General features: G+C 35.6%; 1 protein-coding gene across 2 annotated transcripts in view; it reads right to left on the reverse strand.

Annotated features, from left to right (window-relative positions):
- LOC107688198 (igLON family member 5) overlaps positions 1 to 20739 on the reverse strand; it is a 192276-nt gene that overhangs the window by 11516 nt on the left and 160021 nt on the right. For both annotated transcript variants that reach the window (XM_016485799.1, XM_016485798.1), the window contains 5 exons: positions 15598 to 15830; positions 12126 to 12245; positions 2072 to 2203; positions 608 to 728; positions 349 to 500 (listed from right to left, as the gene is read on the reverse strand). In XM_016485799.1, the coding sequence (XP_016341285.1) occupies positions 349 to 500; positions 608 to 728; positions 2072 to 2203; positions 12126 to 12245; positions 15598 to 15830 (758 nt within the window). The remainder of the gene's footprint in view (positions 1 to 348; positions 501 to 607; positions 729 to 2071; positions 2204 to 12125; positions 12246 to 15597; positions 15831 to 20739) is intronic.

Consider the following 20739-nt stretch of genomic DNA (forward strand, 5'->3'; position numbering starts at 1 on the left):
GTCAGAAGTCACAAACACTTTCAAACGCTTCACGCTGCAATTGAAGTTTGGTCAAGTTATGCATTATTAAAAAGGTTGAAAACGATGCACTTTGCTGAGCATACAGCACTAGACCATTTGCTTTCAAATACCAGCAACGGACACACTGCTATTATCCGTCTGCGGTGAAGCTCAACGTGAAAACTAGCCTCAGGGAGCGAGAAATGCACGTTCACTTATTTTGTACAGTGGAAAGTCACTTCCTGCAGGGTGTTTATTTATCCTTGACTTTATGCCTTTGTAGATTTACTAATGTTTCGAGATCACAAAAGCGAGCGCTGCAAAGCTGGAGTGATATAAGGTACTCACTGAAGAGTAGCATGCTGGCATTGGAAGCCCCGAGGCGGTTGGAGGCGAAACAGGTGTAGTTGCCAAAGTGTTTTTCTGTGACATTGGTGAAGAGCAGCAGGGAACGTGTTTTCTCGTTTTTAATCTTCAGCGTGTTATCGCTCTCTACCGGCCTGAGGAAGAAGTAATATGACAGATCACACGTTAAAGTAAACCCGGTATGTGCTGCTTCCCATGGTTCACAGCGTCTGTTTCGCTCATTTTGTTAATGCTAGCTTACCTTCGGTCATCCCGGTACCATTCGAAGGATGCGGTGGGCACCGCCATAGCTTCACAGCGTAAGATTGCAGTTTTTCCCAGCTGGGCGGGCATGTTCTTTACGTCTGTGATTACTGGTGGATCTGAAGACCACACAGACAGTGTACTAAAGTTAAAGTATTAGCACTCGTTGTTCAATTAAAGCAATAATTCATTCAAAAATGAGAAAAAAATGTGATCTCAGCGTCATGTCATTTCAAACCTGGAAGATGTATTGTATTAAAAAGCTTTTCTTAATATAATTTAATTTTAATTTAATTTAATTTAATTTAAAATCTTAATCTTAATTTAATTTAATTTAAAAACTTGAGTGTCCCTTTTCTTAATTAATTGCATGATAAAAAAAAACAAAAAAAACGCAGGAGATTTTGTTATTAAACTGTGATGCAAAAACTTCGTAAAGTACGGGAGTCCTAAGAGCTATGCATTATTATTATTACTATTATTATTATTATTATTATTTGTCTGATTTTATCAACAGATGCTAATTTTATAGTTGTTTGACACTAGAAAATAGTTCATAGTTATAAATAGTTAAATTATTCTATTATATTGATCCTATTATGCTAGTATTATAATTAAGTATAAGTACTATAAAATAAGAAACTATTATTAGTCAATGGAATCAAAGAAAGTAAAATCAATTCAAGACATTTTGCCTTAATATTTTGCTCCTCAAATTAATTTATCTAGTTTTAATGATGTTTAGATATTTTACTGGAAAGCAACAAATACTACAGTTCAAAAGTTTGAGGTCAGTAAGTATACAAAAGCTCCATTAATTTGATAAAAAAATCTAGTAAAAACAGTAATATTGTGAAATATTATTACAATTTATAAAAAATGTTTTCTATTTCAATGTATCTAAAAATGTAATTTATTCCTGTGATGAAAAACTGAATTTTCTGTCTTGAGTGTCCCATGATCCTTCACAAATCATTCTAATATACTTAATATTTTTGTGAAAAAAAAAAATCTGGACATTTTGTTGAATAGAAAGTTCAGAAGAACAAAAGAAGAATCTTTTGAAACATTATGTCTTTAACATCATCTGATTAATTTAAACGTCTCACAATTTTGAATGGTAGTGTACTGTATGTACTTATATATTTGAAGGCCTACATGAAACTGTAAAGAAATACAAGAATGATTTTTGTTGTGGAAATGTAATTAAGTTTCTACAGTATTCAAGAACAGGGCAAATTCTCTGAAATAATACTTAAGTGTAATAATGAAGTACAATTACTCAACCCTGTGGAGTTGAGAGGACTCAATGAAAAGATAAAGAGTTTAATTCTATATGCAGCTGATCGCAATCCAATTTATATTTGCATTACTCAATCACAGAGTGTTCTGAAACGCTCCCAACTATCTCATTTAGGATGTCACTGTGAGTTGCTGACAGGAGCAGAGTGGCTCGACTTACAGTTGACTGTGACCTTGACGCGGTACGTGTCTGGCGGAGCTACGCCATTGTTGGTGATGCATTCAAAATCCTCCGCTTGATGCCGCTTGATTTCTGTGATTTCCAGAAACTCGCCTTCGCTCATGAGACCGTCTGTGAAGACAAAAGACGAGAGAGTGATTGAATACCGGCGCCGTGGCGCAGAATGTTATAAGTTAGTGTAATTGGGTTGGTAGGTGTTCCAGAAGCAGCAGCATTGTTCCAGAGTATCATGTTAAACAAAAAAAGGCCCGAGGACACAGCAGCAGGAACCACGGGAATGACTTTCCTTATTCATCATGTAGCAGACGCTCTTTATCCGAACCGACTTTCGGTCAGCGCACCACAAGGGACGGTACTGCTGGAGTAAACGGCTGTTGAATGTCTTGCCCTGGAGCGCAATGGTGGCACGGGAATTCAGTGATCTTTAACCACTACACCACCTCCTCTAACACAACTAAACCATTTAACCACTTTTAAATTTTACATTTATTTCAACAGTGTTCAAGGTGAAGTGTGTCATTTCTGAACCACTAGTGGCACTGAATGGAACTCTATTCTCTTATATATATATATATATATATATATAGGCAAGAGAACATAGGCAAGTTGATATTCTGATCATATTTTCTTTCCCAAGCATTCCATTTTGTATTTAATTATTTATAAGTGGTATATAATTTTCCATGAAGGCTGGAAGTAAAAAACTCAGGTGTGGAAAAAGCTCATTCATTCTGTGCATAATTATTAGGCAGGTTTCCTTTTACAGATACATTGAGCCAAAAAAAGATATTGAAGTCAGACTGAAAGTCAAAAATTATTAAATGCTCATGAGAAGGATGCAACACTAATGCGCTACTAGAATTTGCAAAGTTAAGGCATGACCATTGGATGGCAAAATGCTCATTGGGACAGTGTGGTCAGAAAAAACAGGTGGAGAAGAAAAGACAGTTAACTGTAAAAGAATTATGTGAAACCATTTAGAACTTCTTAGAAAACTGCTTAGCAACTGCATAGCAACTATGGAATTTCTTGGAAGCAACATCCTAGCAATCACTTAAAAACCTTTGCAATAGATGACCAAACATTTATATTTAAAGTGTCCCTATTATGGATTTTTGAAAATTACCTTTCATGCAGTGTCTAACACAGCTCTAAGTGAATGAATACATCCTGCAAAGTCTAAAATCTGAAAGTGCACCATGTATAAAGATATTGTCTCTCAAAAGAAAGAGTCGACTCTGAATCATTGAAACGAGTCGTTTTTAAAACAAATCCCAAGCCGTTTCATGTTGACGTCAACATGAAACATTAGCATATTGCCCACCCACTTGTTGTGCACGCAGACCTGGGAAAACTTGACCATCAGTCGATTTTCGCTTTGGTCATTCTTTGCCATCAGGTGCTGCTTTTGGAGCGGTAAAAATAGCGGTTTCCCCGGTAATGGCTGTACACAAAGCAGCACTGCGTTCACAAACGCTGCTTTATCAGGCATTACAGGCATGATGAAATGAAAATGAGACCAATCGGACCAATCACTGCAGATTAGCGTCACGAAAAGGAGGGGTTTGGAAAAATTAATCATTGAGCAAATCGTTTGGCAGTCCTTGAGCAAATAAGGTAAAAATAAATGGATATTATAAGACAATGAAAGTGTTTTTTGACCTTGCATGCATGTCAACCTGTTGTCGGGGGCTCAAAAAAAAAACAAAATATGAACCTTTCATAACCCATAATAGGGGCACTTTAATATAAACCTTTATATTTACTTTTATTCACATTTTTTAGTAAACACTTTTACACTTTCTATCTCCAGTATATGCTTTACTTCTAAGCAACGCCCTAGCAACTGCTTAGTAACCACTCAAAACAAATTAGCAACAGCCTTGCAACCACGTAGAACACCTTAGCAACCATTTAGCAACTTCCTAGCAACAACATCTTAGCAACAGCCTATAAACCAGTTAGAACTTTGACAACTGCCTACCAACTTCATAGCAACAATTTAGAACCTAGCATCCTCCAAACAACCACTTGAAATACCTTAGCAAAAGTCCTGAAATCACTTAGAACAGCTTAGCAACTTCCTAGCAACAACATTTTAGCAACTATTTACATTAGCAACAGCTTACATACCAGTTAGAACTTCTTAGCAACTGCCTAGCAACTCCCTAGTAACAACTCAGAACCTAGCAACCACTCAAAACACCTTAGCAACAGCCTATAAACCAGTTAGAACTTTAACAAATGCCAAGCAACTCCCTAGCAACAATTTAGAACCTAGCAACATCCAAGCAACCACTCAAAACACCTTAGCAACAGCCTTGCAACCACTTAGAATACCTTAGCAACCACCTAGCAACAACATCTTAGCAACTACTCAAAACACCTTAGCAACAGCCTACAAACCAGTTACAACTCCTTAGCAACTGCCTAGCAACAACTCAGAACCTAGCAACCACTCAAAACATCTTAGCAACAGCCTATAAACCAGAACTTTAACAACTGCCACGCTACCTAGCAACTCCCTAGCAACAATTTAGAACCTAACAACATCCAAGCAACCACTTGAGACACCTTAGCAACAGCCTTGCAACCACTTAGAACACTGTAGTAACTACCTAGCAACTCTCTAGCAACATTTTAGCAACTATTTAAAACACCTTAGCCACAGCTTACATACTAGTTAGAGCTTCTTAGCAACTGCCTAGCAACTCCCTAGCAACAACTCAGAACCTATCAACCACTCAATAGTGATCAAATCCCTATGAATAAGTCACAGTTACAAAGTGACTTATGAATGAGGAACATAAATTAGTAACCACCTAGCAACTACTTAGAACCTCTTAGCAACCACCTAGCAACTATTTAGAACACCTTAGCCACCACCTAGCAATCATGCTGAATAGAAGATTGCCTTTGTCTACCTATATGCGTTCTCTTTCTAAGCATTGCCCTAGCAACCAATCAAAACACCTTAGCAACAATTTAGAATCTAGCAACATCCTAGCAAACACTGAGAACATCTTTGCAACAATAAAGTTGCAACCTAGCAACTACTTAGCAATCACATTGAACAGAAGACAGTCTTTGTCTATCTACTGTATATGCCTTCTCTTTCTAAGCATTGCCCTAGCAACATTCTAGCAACCAATCAAACACCTTAGCAACCACCTAGCAACTATTTACAACACCTTAGCAACCACCTAGTGATGTCTTAATCACATTGAACGGAAGATTGTCTTTTGGTCTATCTATATGCATTTTCTTTGCAACTGCTTAGTAGCCACTCAGAGCATCCTAGCAACAAGTCAGAAATCACACAGACATTAGGAAATGTGCACCCAAGCAACCCCTCAAAATAACCACTATCTGCAACCACATATCAATGCAGAGCCTATATAAAGACTGCTGTCAAACGGCACAGGCCTTATATAACCTTCACACTTCACATCTCTCCTCAAACTACACTTATATAGCCTTCAGACTTCAAGCTCAAATTCATACGATGAACTTTCCTTTATGTTTGCAGTTCTGTTTGGTGCTTCCAGTGGAGCAGAAACCACATACTTCACCTTGATTAAAATTAATTTCAACAGAATAAAATTTATTTATTTAACAAGAGCGGAGGCGAGTGACAAACGGTCCACGGAATAAACTGAAAGGCTTTGATAAGAAACTCAAGTCTGCGTCGCTCTCAGATAAATATCATAGAACGTGTGTTGGGGAATTCAGTGAGCTTTATTTACCAGCCATTGTGAACTACAAAAAGACTGTCTCGCACCTCTAAGGCACTTCTTTCCCTTTAGCGAGACGAAACAGACAACAACACACATCTGTAGTAACAAGGACAAGGGTGGCTTTGCCTCTGTGTGATGAAAGTGGCTATTATTAATACAACAATGACAGCGAGAACAGATACATTTGGAAGCTTGTTTCTGCCACAGAATAAAAAATAAAAAAGGGAACTGCGACTTTTTATCTCAAAAATCTTTTTTTACTGCAATTGCGAGTTTATGTCTCACAATTCTGACTTTTTTTTCACAGTATTGAGTTTACATCTCACAATTCTGATATAAACATGCAATTCAAAGAAGTTAGAATTTCAATATTTACTTTTTCTTAGAATTGCGTATTTGCATCTCACAATTTTGACTTTATAACATGCACAAGATTTTTGCACAAGAAAATTGTAAGCTGACTTTTTCCTTCAGAATTGGACTTTATAACTCACAATTGAGTTTATAAATTGCATTAAACTCGCAACTGCAAGAAAAATTCAGAATTGCATGATATAAACTTGCAATTGCAAGAAAAAAAGTCGCAATTGCAAGAAAAAGTAACAAATTCACACAACTGAAAACAGAAAAACTTACAACTGCATGAAAAAAGTCAGTATTGGTAGATATAAACTCACAATTGTTGGAAAAAATTCAGAATTACGGGATATAAACTCACAATTGCGAGAAAAATGTCAGAATTATGAGACAATCTCGATGGTCAGAAAAGTCAGAATTGCGAAATATACAATTGCGGGAAAAAGTCAGAACTCTGGGATATAAACTTGCAATTACGAGAAAAGTCAAAATTGCAAGTTTATATCTCAAAATTCTGACTTTATTTTTCACAATTCCAAGTTTATATCTCGCAATTCTGGCATAACTCGCAATTCTGACTTTTACTGACTGTGATTTAATATCCCATAATTCTTTATAACAGAATTGTGAGAAAAAAGTCAGAATTGTGAGATAGAAAGTCAGAATTATCTTTTGTATGTTCTATCCCGTGTTGGAAATGGGCTTCTATAGATTCACGCTAGCTTTCTCATGCAACCATTTTCATCTATAACAGTCAGAACTGTTAGGCACACAAAAATCTCAGTGTCAACAAGAATAATCCACTTCTTAGTAGTATCTCTCTGGCTTCAGCCAATGGAGAGACGGAAAACACAAAGGCAACTGCACACCTTTTAATTCACAACCGCCGGGACTTTATTCCACAAATTCGGCACCTTTTCTAATTGAAGATTATTCCGGAGGATTATTAGCACAGCTACTGAACTGGAGAGGATTATTTGCAGCTGCCGACGCCACCGACCGAGTACACGCTAAGGTTTACAGCAATGTTATTCACTCATTCCATTAGCGTAATAAATATAGTTCGTTCCCCCGTGACATCTTCGTCAGGCCGTGTGAGCACCCGTCTCAACCCACTGGGGGGAAAAATCATCTTATCCTGACAAAGAGGGTTTACAGGTAAAGAGACTGGTACGTCTCGCACGCTTCGAGCTGAGATGCTTACTAAGTAGACGCTATTTGTATTTATTTCTCACAGTTGTGACAAGCACATTCCCATCTGGCCAGCCGCATTTGTGCTCCGCTGCAACTGGAAAATTTCAGTGACAAAATCAGCTTTAGAAACACTTAGAATGGCTGGATGGAATCAAATCAAACATCCATCCATCCATCCATCTATCTATCAATCAACTTTGCTTTATTATTTAAAAATGACATTTATATGAATTTCTTGGAATTTGCTTGTTGCATTACAATTCTGCATTCTGTTTACTATCTCAATTTAAATTCTGCAATTCAACTGAAATTTAACCCTATAAAGCCTGACGTATGACATACTAGTAAAAAAAATCTGGTTATTGAACAAATCTAATATATTCATGGCTATGATATACTGGGAATATGGATGAAAATCTTTTATTTAGAGGACCAAATTTAAAAATTGTGCAATTTGGTGCAGATGCTGATATTTATATGGCCAAAAAAAAAAGATACAATTCTGATAGCTTTTAATGTATCATACTAAAATTTTTTAAGACTTTATATAAGACTTTATGGCTATGATATACTGGGAATATGGTTAGAAAAATCTTTTATTCAGAGGCCCAAACTGAGCAAAAATATGCAATTTGACGTAGATGCTGATATTTGTATGCAAAAAAAAAAATTAAAATAAAAAATGAATAAATAAAAAATCTCAACAGCAGCAAAACAATGAGATCTTTATAACAGTATAGCAGACTATTTACATAAAATAATATACAATTCAGCTGTCACTCATTATCACCAATAAGGTTTTTCAGCAACGTTTTATCATGTTGATCATTTAGAGGCCTTAGAAATGTGTGCATAAAATCTACAGCAGGCTTTATAGGGTTAAAGGCATTCTCAATATAAATGTGAGTCTCATAATGCAGCTATATTTCAGAAATCACATTAGAGAGGGTTTATGCTGCACAAAGGTACTCAGTGTTCACAGGAATCAACCATTATCCTGTTAGGATTATATCTACATTCTATGAGATACGAATAAATCGGTTGTGAGACTCAGAAAAAAGCCTCACTAGTCAATAGATCTTCTGCTGTCACCTTGAATGACATTGTATCCAGCTGTCTCTGTCCATGTCTGTGGACACTAACATGAGCATCTATGTGTCTTTGTGGGATTTATTTTATATTTTATTCATCTAAATGCGCATCTCGCAGCTTGGATCTGCTAGTTAACATGTACAGGACAGACTGTGTGTGGGTGGCCGGTCTAATGATGAATGAAACTGACCCGTCGAACACATGATTAACGCTGGTTTCAATCCTCATGGATGTGCATGTGAGCCATAAGCCAGTCGACGGAGTGGGCGTGTCACCTGTCAACGGAGCGTCAGGTGTGTGATTGTGATGTCATCGCACCCTATCTGCTTCCCCACAGTGTGATGTACAGGTCCAGATGGCTTTGTGTTTCTTTGGCCGAATCTACACGCCCCATTTCTCGCCCGGCTGCTGACAACCAATAGCTCCACCGCAGTGACTCGCGCTGAATAACAATGTGGCTCTTTCTGTCTCGCTTTACGCCGCTCTCTTTATTTCTGCCGTGCCGGTGGGTTATGAGGTGCAGAGGAAGTGCTGAGTGGGGAAAAGCGCAGACCGAAAGATCTGCAGACAAGCTATGACTACAATTATATGCAGAGTAGGAGAAATTTTATATCATGATAATGGTATATGTCACAGTGTGGTTATTTTTGCTGAGATTTCAATGGAAAAAAATAATTAATATATGCAATATGATACATTATTTATTTATTTATATTTTACAGCTATACTTTTAGATTTTTTAAAATCGGATTGTTCATATTTAAAACTAAAGACTCAAAGCAGCAAAATCGTCTCAGGTTACTTATGTAACCATGGTTCCCTGAGTAGGGAACGAGACACTGCGTCCTCTAGGGGTCGCTATGGGGAACGCCTCGTCGTGACCTGTGTCTGAAGCATACATTGAAAAAACACCAACTCGTTGGCCGGCGACAGCCATGACGTCACTACCGGTGCGACTATAGTATAAATAGGCGCCGGGAGCACACATCATTCACTTCTTCGTCTGAAGCTTGCGTCCGCAGCTTGCCCCTCTTTAAAAAACTCACAATGCGCGCAGATTGCCCCCTCGAGGACATCGCGTGCGTGCTCTTCGCCCAAACAAACAACACATAGATCGTGTGTGTCATCTGGTGTCAAATAGCGATGACATGGATGCACACACCTTCTAAATGTCTTAATGAAAATCTTAATGAAAGAGATAGCTCTTAGTTTTTTCCTTGGAAATGCACGCTTCAAACAGAACAGTCAATGAAGACGAAGAAGAGAATGATGTGTGCTCCCGGCACCTATTTATACTATAGTCGCACCGGTAGTGACGTCATGGCTGTCGCCGGCCAACGAGTTGGTGTTTTTTCAATGTATGCTTCAGACACGGGTCACGACGAGGCATTCCCCATAGCGACCCCTAGAGGACGCAGTTCGAAGTTCCCATGAAAGGGAACCCTTCGGTTGACACATTCTACACATTTCATAGCAAAGAAATATAACTAGGTCACCTTGACCTTGTTTACACCTGGTATTAACATCCATCTAAAATGATCTGATCAGTGTTAACAAAAAAAGTCCAATATGTTAAATTGCCAATACATATTACCAAGACTGCTTTAACGTTTCATTGTAAGTTTAAATGCTTACACATCTCAACATTGCATCCCCATCCACTCATGTGACACATAATCACTGTGACTAAAAATTATTTTTAAACTTTGCTTTTAAAAAAAATAAAAACATTTTTTTTTCAACCATTCGATTGAAAAAAATGTGGAAAAGGCTGCACATATACATGCAAAAAATTACATGCAACATTTTTTTAATGTAAATTTCACGAATATTTATATATTATATATATATAAATGTAATCTAATTAATAATAAATGTAACAATATATAAATATGTAAAATAATGATACTTTTTATACATTTACATTTTATTTTATTATATTTTATTTATATCTGTTTTTATTTTGAACTTGATGGAAACAAACCAATCTATCAGATTATTCATAACAACTGCCTCAAAGCAGTCAAACAGATATTGTATACATACACATACAAAAATATACAGTAAAAATATAATATACAAAATATAAAAAAAAATTCAGAATAAATTAACAGATACAACCATACTGTATATATTTTAATAAGTTTAAACAATAAATCACTTTTTTATATTATGGTATATTTTTGGCATTACAGAAATGAGAATTTATAGGAAAAAAATATTACTTAATTGTGAATTATGCTTTTACTTCTGCATTACTGTAGCTCATGATGTTAACAGTGCCAATGTCATAGGTTTGATTCCCAAGAAATGCACCGCCTGATAAAATGTGTATCCCCAATCATTTTTGGTATGGCAAATGCATTGCATGTTCAACATCAATCATATGCTTTCATGAAATCAAATACCCTTCCCTTGATAATTGTAAGTGGTCACTGGACGGGTTTGAGATGCATGTGAATACCAGGCGTAAAAGACGATGTGCTTGGCTGACCATTTGTGACCAGATCACTTGAATGCGTACAATAAGCACACAGATATAGTGAGTGTACACTACATAGACACACTAGAGGTGTAGTATCTGAGCTCAGCTGCTCCATTCATGTGACGCTGGTCCGTTTCCAGGCAGAGGGACTCTTGAGTTGATTTCAAAGGACTAAGGATCAATTGAAAAATAAATGATAGTAAATGATGATCCCCACCGTCCTGTAATCATATCGTGAAAAGATTAAATAAAAAATGCCCTCTCCTGTTATGCATTTCATCACAGCCACTCGAAATGAATGCAGCTAATATAAACGGTAATGAAAGTTATAAATAGCATGATTACTGATAACTGTGATTATTAATATTGTGGCAGGAACGATAATGGTGACAAAGATGATGATGATGGCACGTTGACAATTATCACTCTGGTTGTGGCTATAATTATTTATAATGAAATCTGAGCTGTAAATCGCCAAGACTATTTTCATAATTGCATGTTACTCTTATTGTTTCTCTAGTATACTGTGTACAGTATGCACTTTTTATACATGAGATACCCATACAACATTGGTCAAAATGTGCAGTATGAAACCAGAATACGCTATGTTTTTAAAATAATATTGTTTGATTAAAAGCATTTGGAAAATGCCATACATGTACATGCACAAAATTACATGTAACATTTTTGTAATGAAGCACGTCCAAACACAATTAAGTGATGTATGCGGAAAAATCGAATGAAAACCTGGTCATGTAAAAAAAAAAAATTATTGCATAAAGAAAAAAAAGCATATTAAGTGATGTGGCCGAATCTCACGAAAACCTTTTCGCCACAGAATCAAAAGGAAAAAATAAGAAATTAAATTTTGCATAAATTAAATATAAATACAAATATTTAGCATAAAAATAGAAAATATCATGAAAACCTGTTCACATTTCATCCGAAAAATCTAAATAAAAAAAATTAAATAAGACTAAACACATTAAAAATGTGGTTATAAAAATGATGCATTTTCTTTGTGTTCCCGTTTCATGTTCATAACATATTTCCACCAAAATAAAAGTTCAGAACACACTAAGCTGTGTAAACAGTATCCCACAATGCAATGTGCATAACTTGACCTTCATTTACAGTATAACAAACAAAAATGACAGAAGAGACTCACATCTGAAGTCCTTCCAGGTGACGGTTGGCTCTGGTCTGCCCACCGCCAGGCAAAAAAGATTGACGTCATCGCCTTCATTCACCGATTTATCCTGCGAGATGTTCACTATCCGGGCTGGCACTGCAAAAGAGATTTTAATTATGCTTAATAATAACAGAGTGAATATATCACGTCTTAACTGATATCAAAAATCAACCATGGTTTAGCCAAATAAATTTGCCTGAGACGGGTTGTTTGTTTCAGGGGTTATAAATGATTCCAATCAGCTGTTTTGGATTAAATTCCCAAAGCAGAGGGCAGTGCATAATGCCGGCCGGATAATGAGCCGGCCCTTGAATTTAAATGGCCTATGATCAGAGCTTTAATGAAGATGGCCACAAATTTGGCCTGCGAGGCATTCTCAAGCAGTCCATTTTTCAGGTTTCTAACAGGGCGGAATACTTCCGATAAACTTAAGATTGGAACCAAAGCAGATCCATTGCTGTTGGAGGAGTGACTGGGGGGTGTAATTATTTTCGCTCACATCGCACTAAGACTAAAATTGAGGGCACAATGGTATCGAGCAAATATGGTCATCTGTCTGCAAAGCTCCGTGCGGCAGATAAAAGTCTGTGTTTGGCGAGCCTGCCGGTTGGCCAACAACATACTCGAGATGCATTTTAAAAATGCTTCCCCTCCTTTTCGCACTTCTTCGCTTTGATATTTTCAATCTTGTGCAACAGGAGAATGCACCACGCACGGCGTCATATACATAACAATTGACAACTTTCAGCCGGCAGGGTTGGAGTAAAGGGAGGGATGCAGGCAATCCATCAGCGGATCGCGTCAGGCTGGATCGCAGGACCTCTTACTCATGTTGCTGCTGACGTGACAGTCGGCACGGCCCGTGTCCCGCCCCGCAGCACCGGTCAACTAAAGGCCTTCTGGAAGATTACTGAGCATAACCACCCCTCGGATCCTGATCACATCTGTGCCAGCCCCTCTTGTTTCTTTGGTACCGGCATTCGAGGAAATGTTCATTTGTGCAATTGTTTCGTATGAGTTCCATGGCAGAAAGGAGAACATCATGGCACGTGTTGACAATTACCACCCTGTTGTAAATGTAATTATCAGAGCTGTAAATCACGAAGACTATTTTCATAACTGCATGCTTCTGCAGTATGAAGTACTGTGTACAGTAGGCACTTTTTATGCATTAAACAAGACTGCACTGCAATTTTATGCTTTGGTACCACATTGGACAATACATTGTGTAGTATACGACCAGAACACATAATGTTTTTAAAAGAATATTGTTTGATCAAATAAATTTGGAAAATGCCATATATAGATGCACAAATTTACATAATGCATCATGTCCAGACAAAATTAAGTGATGTATGGGAAAATCTCATGAAAACCTGGTCACATCTCACCACAAATTCAAAATAAAAACTAGAAATTATATTTGCATAAAAATAAAAACAGTAATTGTGACTTTGTATATTATTTGAATTTGGACTTTATTTCTTGCAATTTTGAGTTTATATGTTGGAATTTTGATTCTGATTTTTTTTCCTCATGGTTGTGAATTTACGCTATCAAGTTTTTAAAATAAATTTACATTTTTATTCAGCAAGAATGCATTAAATTGATCAAAAGTGACAGTAAAGACATTTAGAATGTTACAGATTTCTATTTCAAATGATGTTTTTTTTTTTATCTTTCTGTTCTTCAAATAATCCTAAAAAAATGCAGAAATCACGGTTTCCAGAAAAAATGTGAAATCAGCATATTAGAATGATTTCTGAAGGATCACTGAAGACTGGAGTAATGATGCTGAAAATACAGCTTTGATCACAGGAATAAATTACAGTTTAAAATATATTCAAATAGAAAACCTTTATTTTAAATTGTAATAAAATTTCAAATTTTTTACAGTATTTTGATCAAATAAATGCAGCCTTGGTGAGCAGAAAACATTTTTAAAAATCTTACTGATGCCAAACTTTTAAACAGCAGTTCATACAAGTAGTAGTATCCTACACTATGTGTCAGATTGGTGATTGGTGATTTATGACCTGATTTATGACCTGATTTATGACCCCCTGTCAGCGTTGATTGACAGGTTGTCGGTTGTCAAATGTGTACATGATCAGATTTATGACCTGATTTATGGCTATATGACCCCTCTGTCACCCTGACTGCCATGTCACCAGAGTCTTATCACCCCTGACTGACATGACAGTGGGGTGTGTAAATCAAAAGATCAAACAGATGTTAGATCTGACTTTTGATGTATTTATGACTGGATTTATGATGTTTTATCTCTTACCTGTGCCATGGGGTTTTATGGAGTTCCTTCCTGACCTGTTGTTAACTTCCAGTCTGGAGGTGTTTGGGTTCTTCCTGATTGTGGAAAAAATGGCTAAGCAAAGGGTGTGTATTGTCACCTCAACAGGATCAATATTTGTTTGATTTATACGGTATATGTTAATGCGTAGTCACCAACAGTGTGGCTACCGACCCGTCTACATCGTAGGATACTACTACTCATACACAGTAGTATATCTCACAAAGATATAGGCCCGGTTTCATAGACAGGGCTTAGCCTAAACCAGGATTAGGCCATAGTTCAATTAGGACATTTGTGACCCTGTCTGTGAAAACCCAGCTAAAGTCATTTTTTGGTGATTTACTGTTTTCTATATAAAATCATCCTTCATAAGGTAAAGAACATTCTGTGAAAATGTAACATTGATATCTTTATTACTGACTAAGACCATGTCAAAGATTGAAATCATAGTGAAATTAATGGTTGAAATCAAACTTTGATGCTTGTTATCTCATAATTAGATTTTGAGACTTGGATTTCACAGAGAGGGTCACATTTAAGTAATTTTTATAATCATGCCTTAGAAAAAAGCATTACTGGTGTTCATCTTTAGACAAAACAAAGGCACTGATATATTTTAAGATCAGTCAGGGCAAGTTTCTTTCAGTTGAAACAGCTCAGATTTACATTTTAGTCTAGGACTAGGCTTAAGCCTTGTCTGTGAAACCGGGGGATAATGTCATATTGTGAGATTTAAATTCGCATTACAAGACATAAAGTTGTTTTTGTGAGATATAAAGTCGCATTGTGAGATATGAAGTCAGAATTGCAAACTATATACAGTAGTGTAAACTAAATACGTCAGATTTAAAACTGTGAGATTTAAAGTTGGCAACACTGGTTACTGGCAACTTTTAAAAAAATGTTCTACAGGCTTCTATTGAAATTCTGATCACTAAATTTACACACATTTCTGCCAATTACTTATTTTCTGGACAACTGAAATGGGAGGAAACCTGTTTTAGAAACCATTCATATTTTTTGGGGATGTAGCCCCTATTGCATTTGCATGTTTTCTTTATTATTGCAATAATTTTTTGTGTTCATAAGTAGCGCAAAATTGTCACTTTTAAGTGGCAGGCAGATGAATGAACATACCCTGAACGATGAGGTAGACGTGGGCCGTACGGGGCTGGTTTTTGGCCTGGAAGCTGCATGTGTAGGGTCCCTCGTCTGCCACCATCACTCGCTCAATCTTAATGGAGAAGTCGCTGTTGTTGTTGTTCACCAGGGAGACGCGGGAGTCCAGGGACCACTTATCTGTGCCCGTAAATAAGATGTTGGAGCGGTTCAACCATGCCTTGTGAGTGACCTCCTCGTCTATCTTGCATCTAAGAAAGAGAGGAGATTGAAAAGAACAAGTTTGTGGCAGATACAATTGACTCGTTTGAGAGCATTTATTCAACTTGACGTGAATAAAAACAAGGTTGTGAGGGGCAGACGTGTGTTCATGTTCACAAATGACATTTTCCCCTCTATTTCTATCACTCAAAGCCTTGTTTTCATTTGTTTTAAATAAAATAACTTCCAGAGGCAATTATGTGCCGTCATTGAATGAGAGCTCGTTAAATCATTAAAAATTGCTCCAAAGGTCAAAACATGCAGTATACATATAAAAACAGTAATTGTGACTTTATATATTATCTGAATTTGGACTTTATTTCTTGCAATTTTGATTTTATATGTTGGAATTTTGAAAAACGTGCAGTATACAACCAGAACACGCTGTTTTTAAAATAATTTTGTTTGATAAAAAAAAAATTAGCAAAATGCCAGACATAATTTACATGCAGCATGTCCAAATACAAAATAGTAATGTATGTGGGCAAATCTCATGAAAATCTGGTCACATTTCATCACAAAATCATAAAAAAATAAATAAATAAAAAAATAAATAAATTATATTTTGGATAAAATGTTTTAATAAATGACGCCACAATGACACCAAAATAAAACACTGATCACATTTCACCACAAAATCAAAAGAAATAAATAAGAAATTATATTTAGCATAAATAATTAAAATATATAAGAAACATAAATATTTTGCATAAATAAAATGTTGCATAAATAAATGATTTTACATTACATTTTTATTTTACATACAATAAAATGTTGGCCACATTTCACCACAAATTCAAAAGAAAAAAATCAGAATTTATATTTTGCACAAATATTTAGAATATACAAAAACAATACATATTTTGCATAACTAAATAATTGACACAAACAAATGTTTTATTTTAATGACAAAAAAGTTGGCCACATTTCACCACAAAATCAAAAGAACATATTAGAAATTATATTTTTGCATACAGAAAACAAAGCATATTTTGGAACCACTAGCATTTTAAGAGAAGTACTTTAATCAGAAATGAGCTGTCATTGTTTTCAACTTAGAAACTTAGTAAACGTGTGTTAATGTTCACAAATTACATTTATATCCCTCAAAGCCTGGTTTTCATTTGTTTTAAATAAAATATTGCATCTATAGACTAACTTTCATAGGCAATTACTGTGATGTCATTGAATGAGTGCTAGTATGAAACTGTTTCTTTGGTAATCGTTACAACTCGCTCATAAGGTCCGGGTCATTGACTATAGCTCATTAAGCTGACTAATCAGACCAGTGGTGATTGCTTTCAAACTACACACAGTGTCACAAACACACAGTGACTCGACCAGAAAAGCCCAAATTGCCATCTAAAAAAAAGTGGTGTTATGTTTATCAATGCACAAATAATCAATATACATACATGAATCCTCTACTGTATGTTATGGAAGAATATTCAGGACTATTTTTGAAAGGAATTGCAAATTGTATTTTCGATTGCGTTTTCCATATGTGGACGCATAAATTGTGACATAATCCAAATGCAATTGCAAATCTTGCATTACTGTTTGCGATTATCCCCTGCTGACAGCGGTTAAGAGCCACAACGGTATGCACAATAGGTCAATATTCACTATTAACCAAACACTTTTCACCCGTCTCAACAACTCTCACTGTTTACACTCCGATTGATGTGAGTAAACAGACAGTGCAATTCTACACTTATTACTGTATATTTTATTCCTCACTTTTAATTTGTAATAGAGAGAGTGTCGTGCCTGCTTCAAGATCTTTTACTGGAATAAAGTTGGCTTGACTTTGGACGTTCGATATTCGCAAATTTAGGGACCGTCTTTAAAGTTACATACGACATTGGTATACACTTTTCTAACTTCAATAGCATTTGAAGAGAACGACTAACAGTCATGAAACCAACTGTAAAGTGTTCATGTAGGTGTCAGTTATAAATAAACTGTAAATCATATGTAAATATTGTTATTGTTTTCTGTACTGAATGGACTCAAACACTATATACAGTTGAAGTCAAAAGTTTACGTACACCTTGCAGAATCTGCAAAATGTTAATTATTTTACCAAAATAATAATTGCAAATAATAATAAAAAAGCAGACGTGGTCATTAATATTGCTATTTAAATATGACAGGCTTATAGCTCGTAAGACATAGAAAATACAGTTGCAAATGGATTTTTTAATTTGAAATTTGGCAGTCACTGTGCGTTCGCGAAAGCGAAAACGCAAACGGTAATGCAAGATTTGCAATTGCATTTGGATTGTGTCACAATTTATGCGTCCACATATTGAAAACACAATTTGCAATTCCTTTTGAAAATAGTCCGGAATATCCTTCCATAGTATGTCGCCTCAAATGTTTAATTCAGTTTGCAAGCACATAAGATGGCGATAAAATTATTAATATTGAAGGGACGGCATTTAATAAACCAATACAAAGCTTTTTCTTTGTCACTATGTCCTGGAAGGCATGTTCAAATCTTTTTCTGGCACTGTACGCCATGCGGAGGATGCAGTTTTGCTCTGGAGATCTGCCCTCACAAAAGCTTTTCTCCTTCATCCAAAATATGATTCACATCTGCTGATGAGTAAACCCCATTTTAAAACATTTAGAGTCACATAAATTATTTGTCATGAAGAATTGCTGGAACATATTTGTTGCCTTGAAGCAACATTGTGTAGGAGTGGAACAGATACGGATGCAGCCGCTATAGAGAATATTGCAGTTATCATATGTTTTTATTTATTATTATTTAAAAAAAAATGTATACTTTTCAAATAATCAATTTATTAAATATTCATTTATTTTAGTATTTACTTTTTTTTAAGTCCTGCCAATTCCTAAATATAACTTTACTTATGCATGAAAACTGAATCAAGCATTTAAAAAAAAAAATGTTTAAACGCATGCAAAAATATCATTATAGGTTCATTTCAATAATTCAGTGAAAAAGACACAGCACTATCACACTGCTTATTCAAATGACCATTTATCCATATAAATTATTTAGGTAAATTATATATAATTTAAAAAAAATATATAAATAATTCTGTATTTACTTAACTTTTCATAGCATGGAAACGGAATGAAACATTTTTAAAACTTGTTTTTCATAAAGCATGGAACAGATGGTTAATTTCTAGGCATATTTCAATATTTATGTCAAAACGTGTATAAAATATCACAGCACTACTGCACTGCTCATTACATTGTCCTTTTTTATATTAATTATTTTTCTGTATTTACTTTACATCTAAAAGTCCTCCCAAATCCCACTGATAACTTTTCTTAAGCATGAAAACAGAATCATTTTTTAAAAATCGTTTTCATAATGCATGCAACAAAGTGTTAAATATTCTAGGTGTATTTCAATAATTTAGTGAAAAAACGTAAAATATCACAGCACTATCACACTGCTTATTCAAATGATTCATTTATCCATATTATTTTTTCGGTATTTATTTTTAATTTAAAATTCCCCAATATAACTTTTCTTACACATAAAAACTGAATCAAAATTTTTTTATAATGCATGCAATAGAGGGTTAAATATCATTGTAGGTACATTTCAATAATTGAAAAAGTTTAAAATATCATAACCCTTTAAATTACGAGTAATAACAAAATAATATTAACGACAACTAAATAATGTCTGCCATTAGCCACTGGCTATTAAATTATTAAAAATGCATGGTTGCCACATTTGAATTATAATTACTAAAGTTCTATCATAAAAAAATGCTTGATTGCCTGATTTTTCCTAAAACTTTAGTTGTTATTTTTTCAAATTATATTACACTTAAATATAAAAAAAATAAAATACAAGCCAACAGTGGATATATTGCCAACGTGTGCACAGAGGGTTGATTCAGTAACGTAATCTGTTCTCTCTCAAATAAAAATGTCTATTTGCTGACTTCAATGGGGTCTATAAATACATTGATTTCAGTGGTGCAAAGATCAATGTTCACCGGACAAGAGGCTCTAAACATGTCATTCTGGGTCCTGACTGGATGCTGTGCTTCACTGGGAGTCTATGAGAGCATCATGAGCACCATTTGCACCAAATCACCTGATTTGTTTATTGGACAGTGAGGCTTGCATTGAAGTATTTTCATCCTGAGAAGTCTGAAAGCTTCTCTACACAACCAATGATTGAGTTTCAAAGGGAACGTTGCAAAAACTGGCAGTGATATGGATGACTGACAGTGTTTGAAATTAAAAACACTCCCGAGTCTGGAGATGCAGTTAGTTGAAGTCAGTCTCACCACATTCGGGTCAGTGCTCATAATCTTGTCTTTTGCCTGCTGGCATTTGTAAATAATGCAAAAATGCAATGCAGAGATTGGTCAGATCAAAGAACAAACGTTGCAATATAACAACTGACAACTGCGCTTCACATGCTACTGAATCAGACGAGTGACGCCATCGGTCGAGTGATATGCAGGAACCACAGTTGACCTCTAGATGCCACTGTTCTGCTCTGCTCTTTAAATGGAGAAGTCGTGACACACTTAAGGCTTAATTATCACTCACATTCATGTCAGCTTTGACTTTCAGCGTATCAAACTGTGATATCACATCAATTCCCATTCCCGGTGCAGTTGTGTGGAATAATAATATGGTGCTTTTGAGAATATGAACCCCTGACAGCAGGTTCAGGAGTTCAATTGCTGGCTGATAGACTGAAACCAAGTCATTTCTGCCAGGAAACTGACTAACAACAAGACTAGAGAGAGTGAAATTAAAATGTTAAAAATGCACCCTCCAGCGAGTGAGCATAATAAGAGCAGTAGGGCTGGGCGATATGACCGTGTATACTGTGTGTGTATATATATATATATATATATATATATATATATATTTATAACAAAC

Source organism: Sinocyclocheilus anshuiensis, unplaced genomic scaffold (assembly GCF_001515605.1).
Source record: "Sinocyclocheilus anshuiensis isolate Anshui unplaced genomic scaffold, SAMN03320099.WGS_v1.1 scaffold1162, whole genome shotgun sequence".
Lineage (NCBI taxonomy): Eukaryota > Metazoa > Chordata > Actinopteri > Cypriniformes > Cyprinidae > Sinocyclocheilus > Sinocyclocheilus anshuiensis.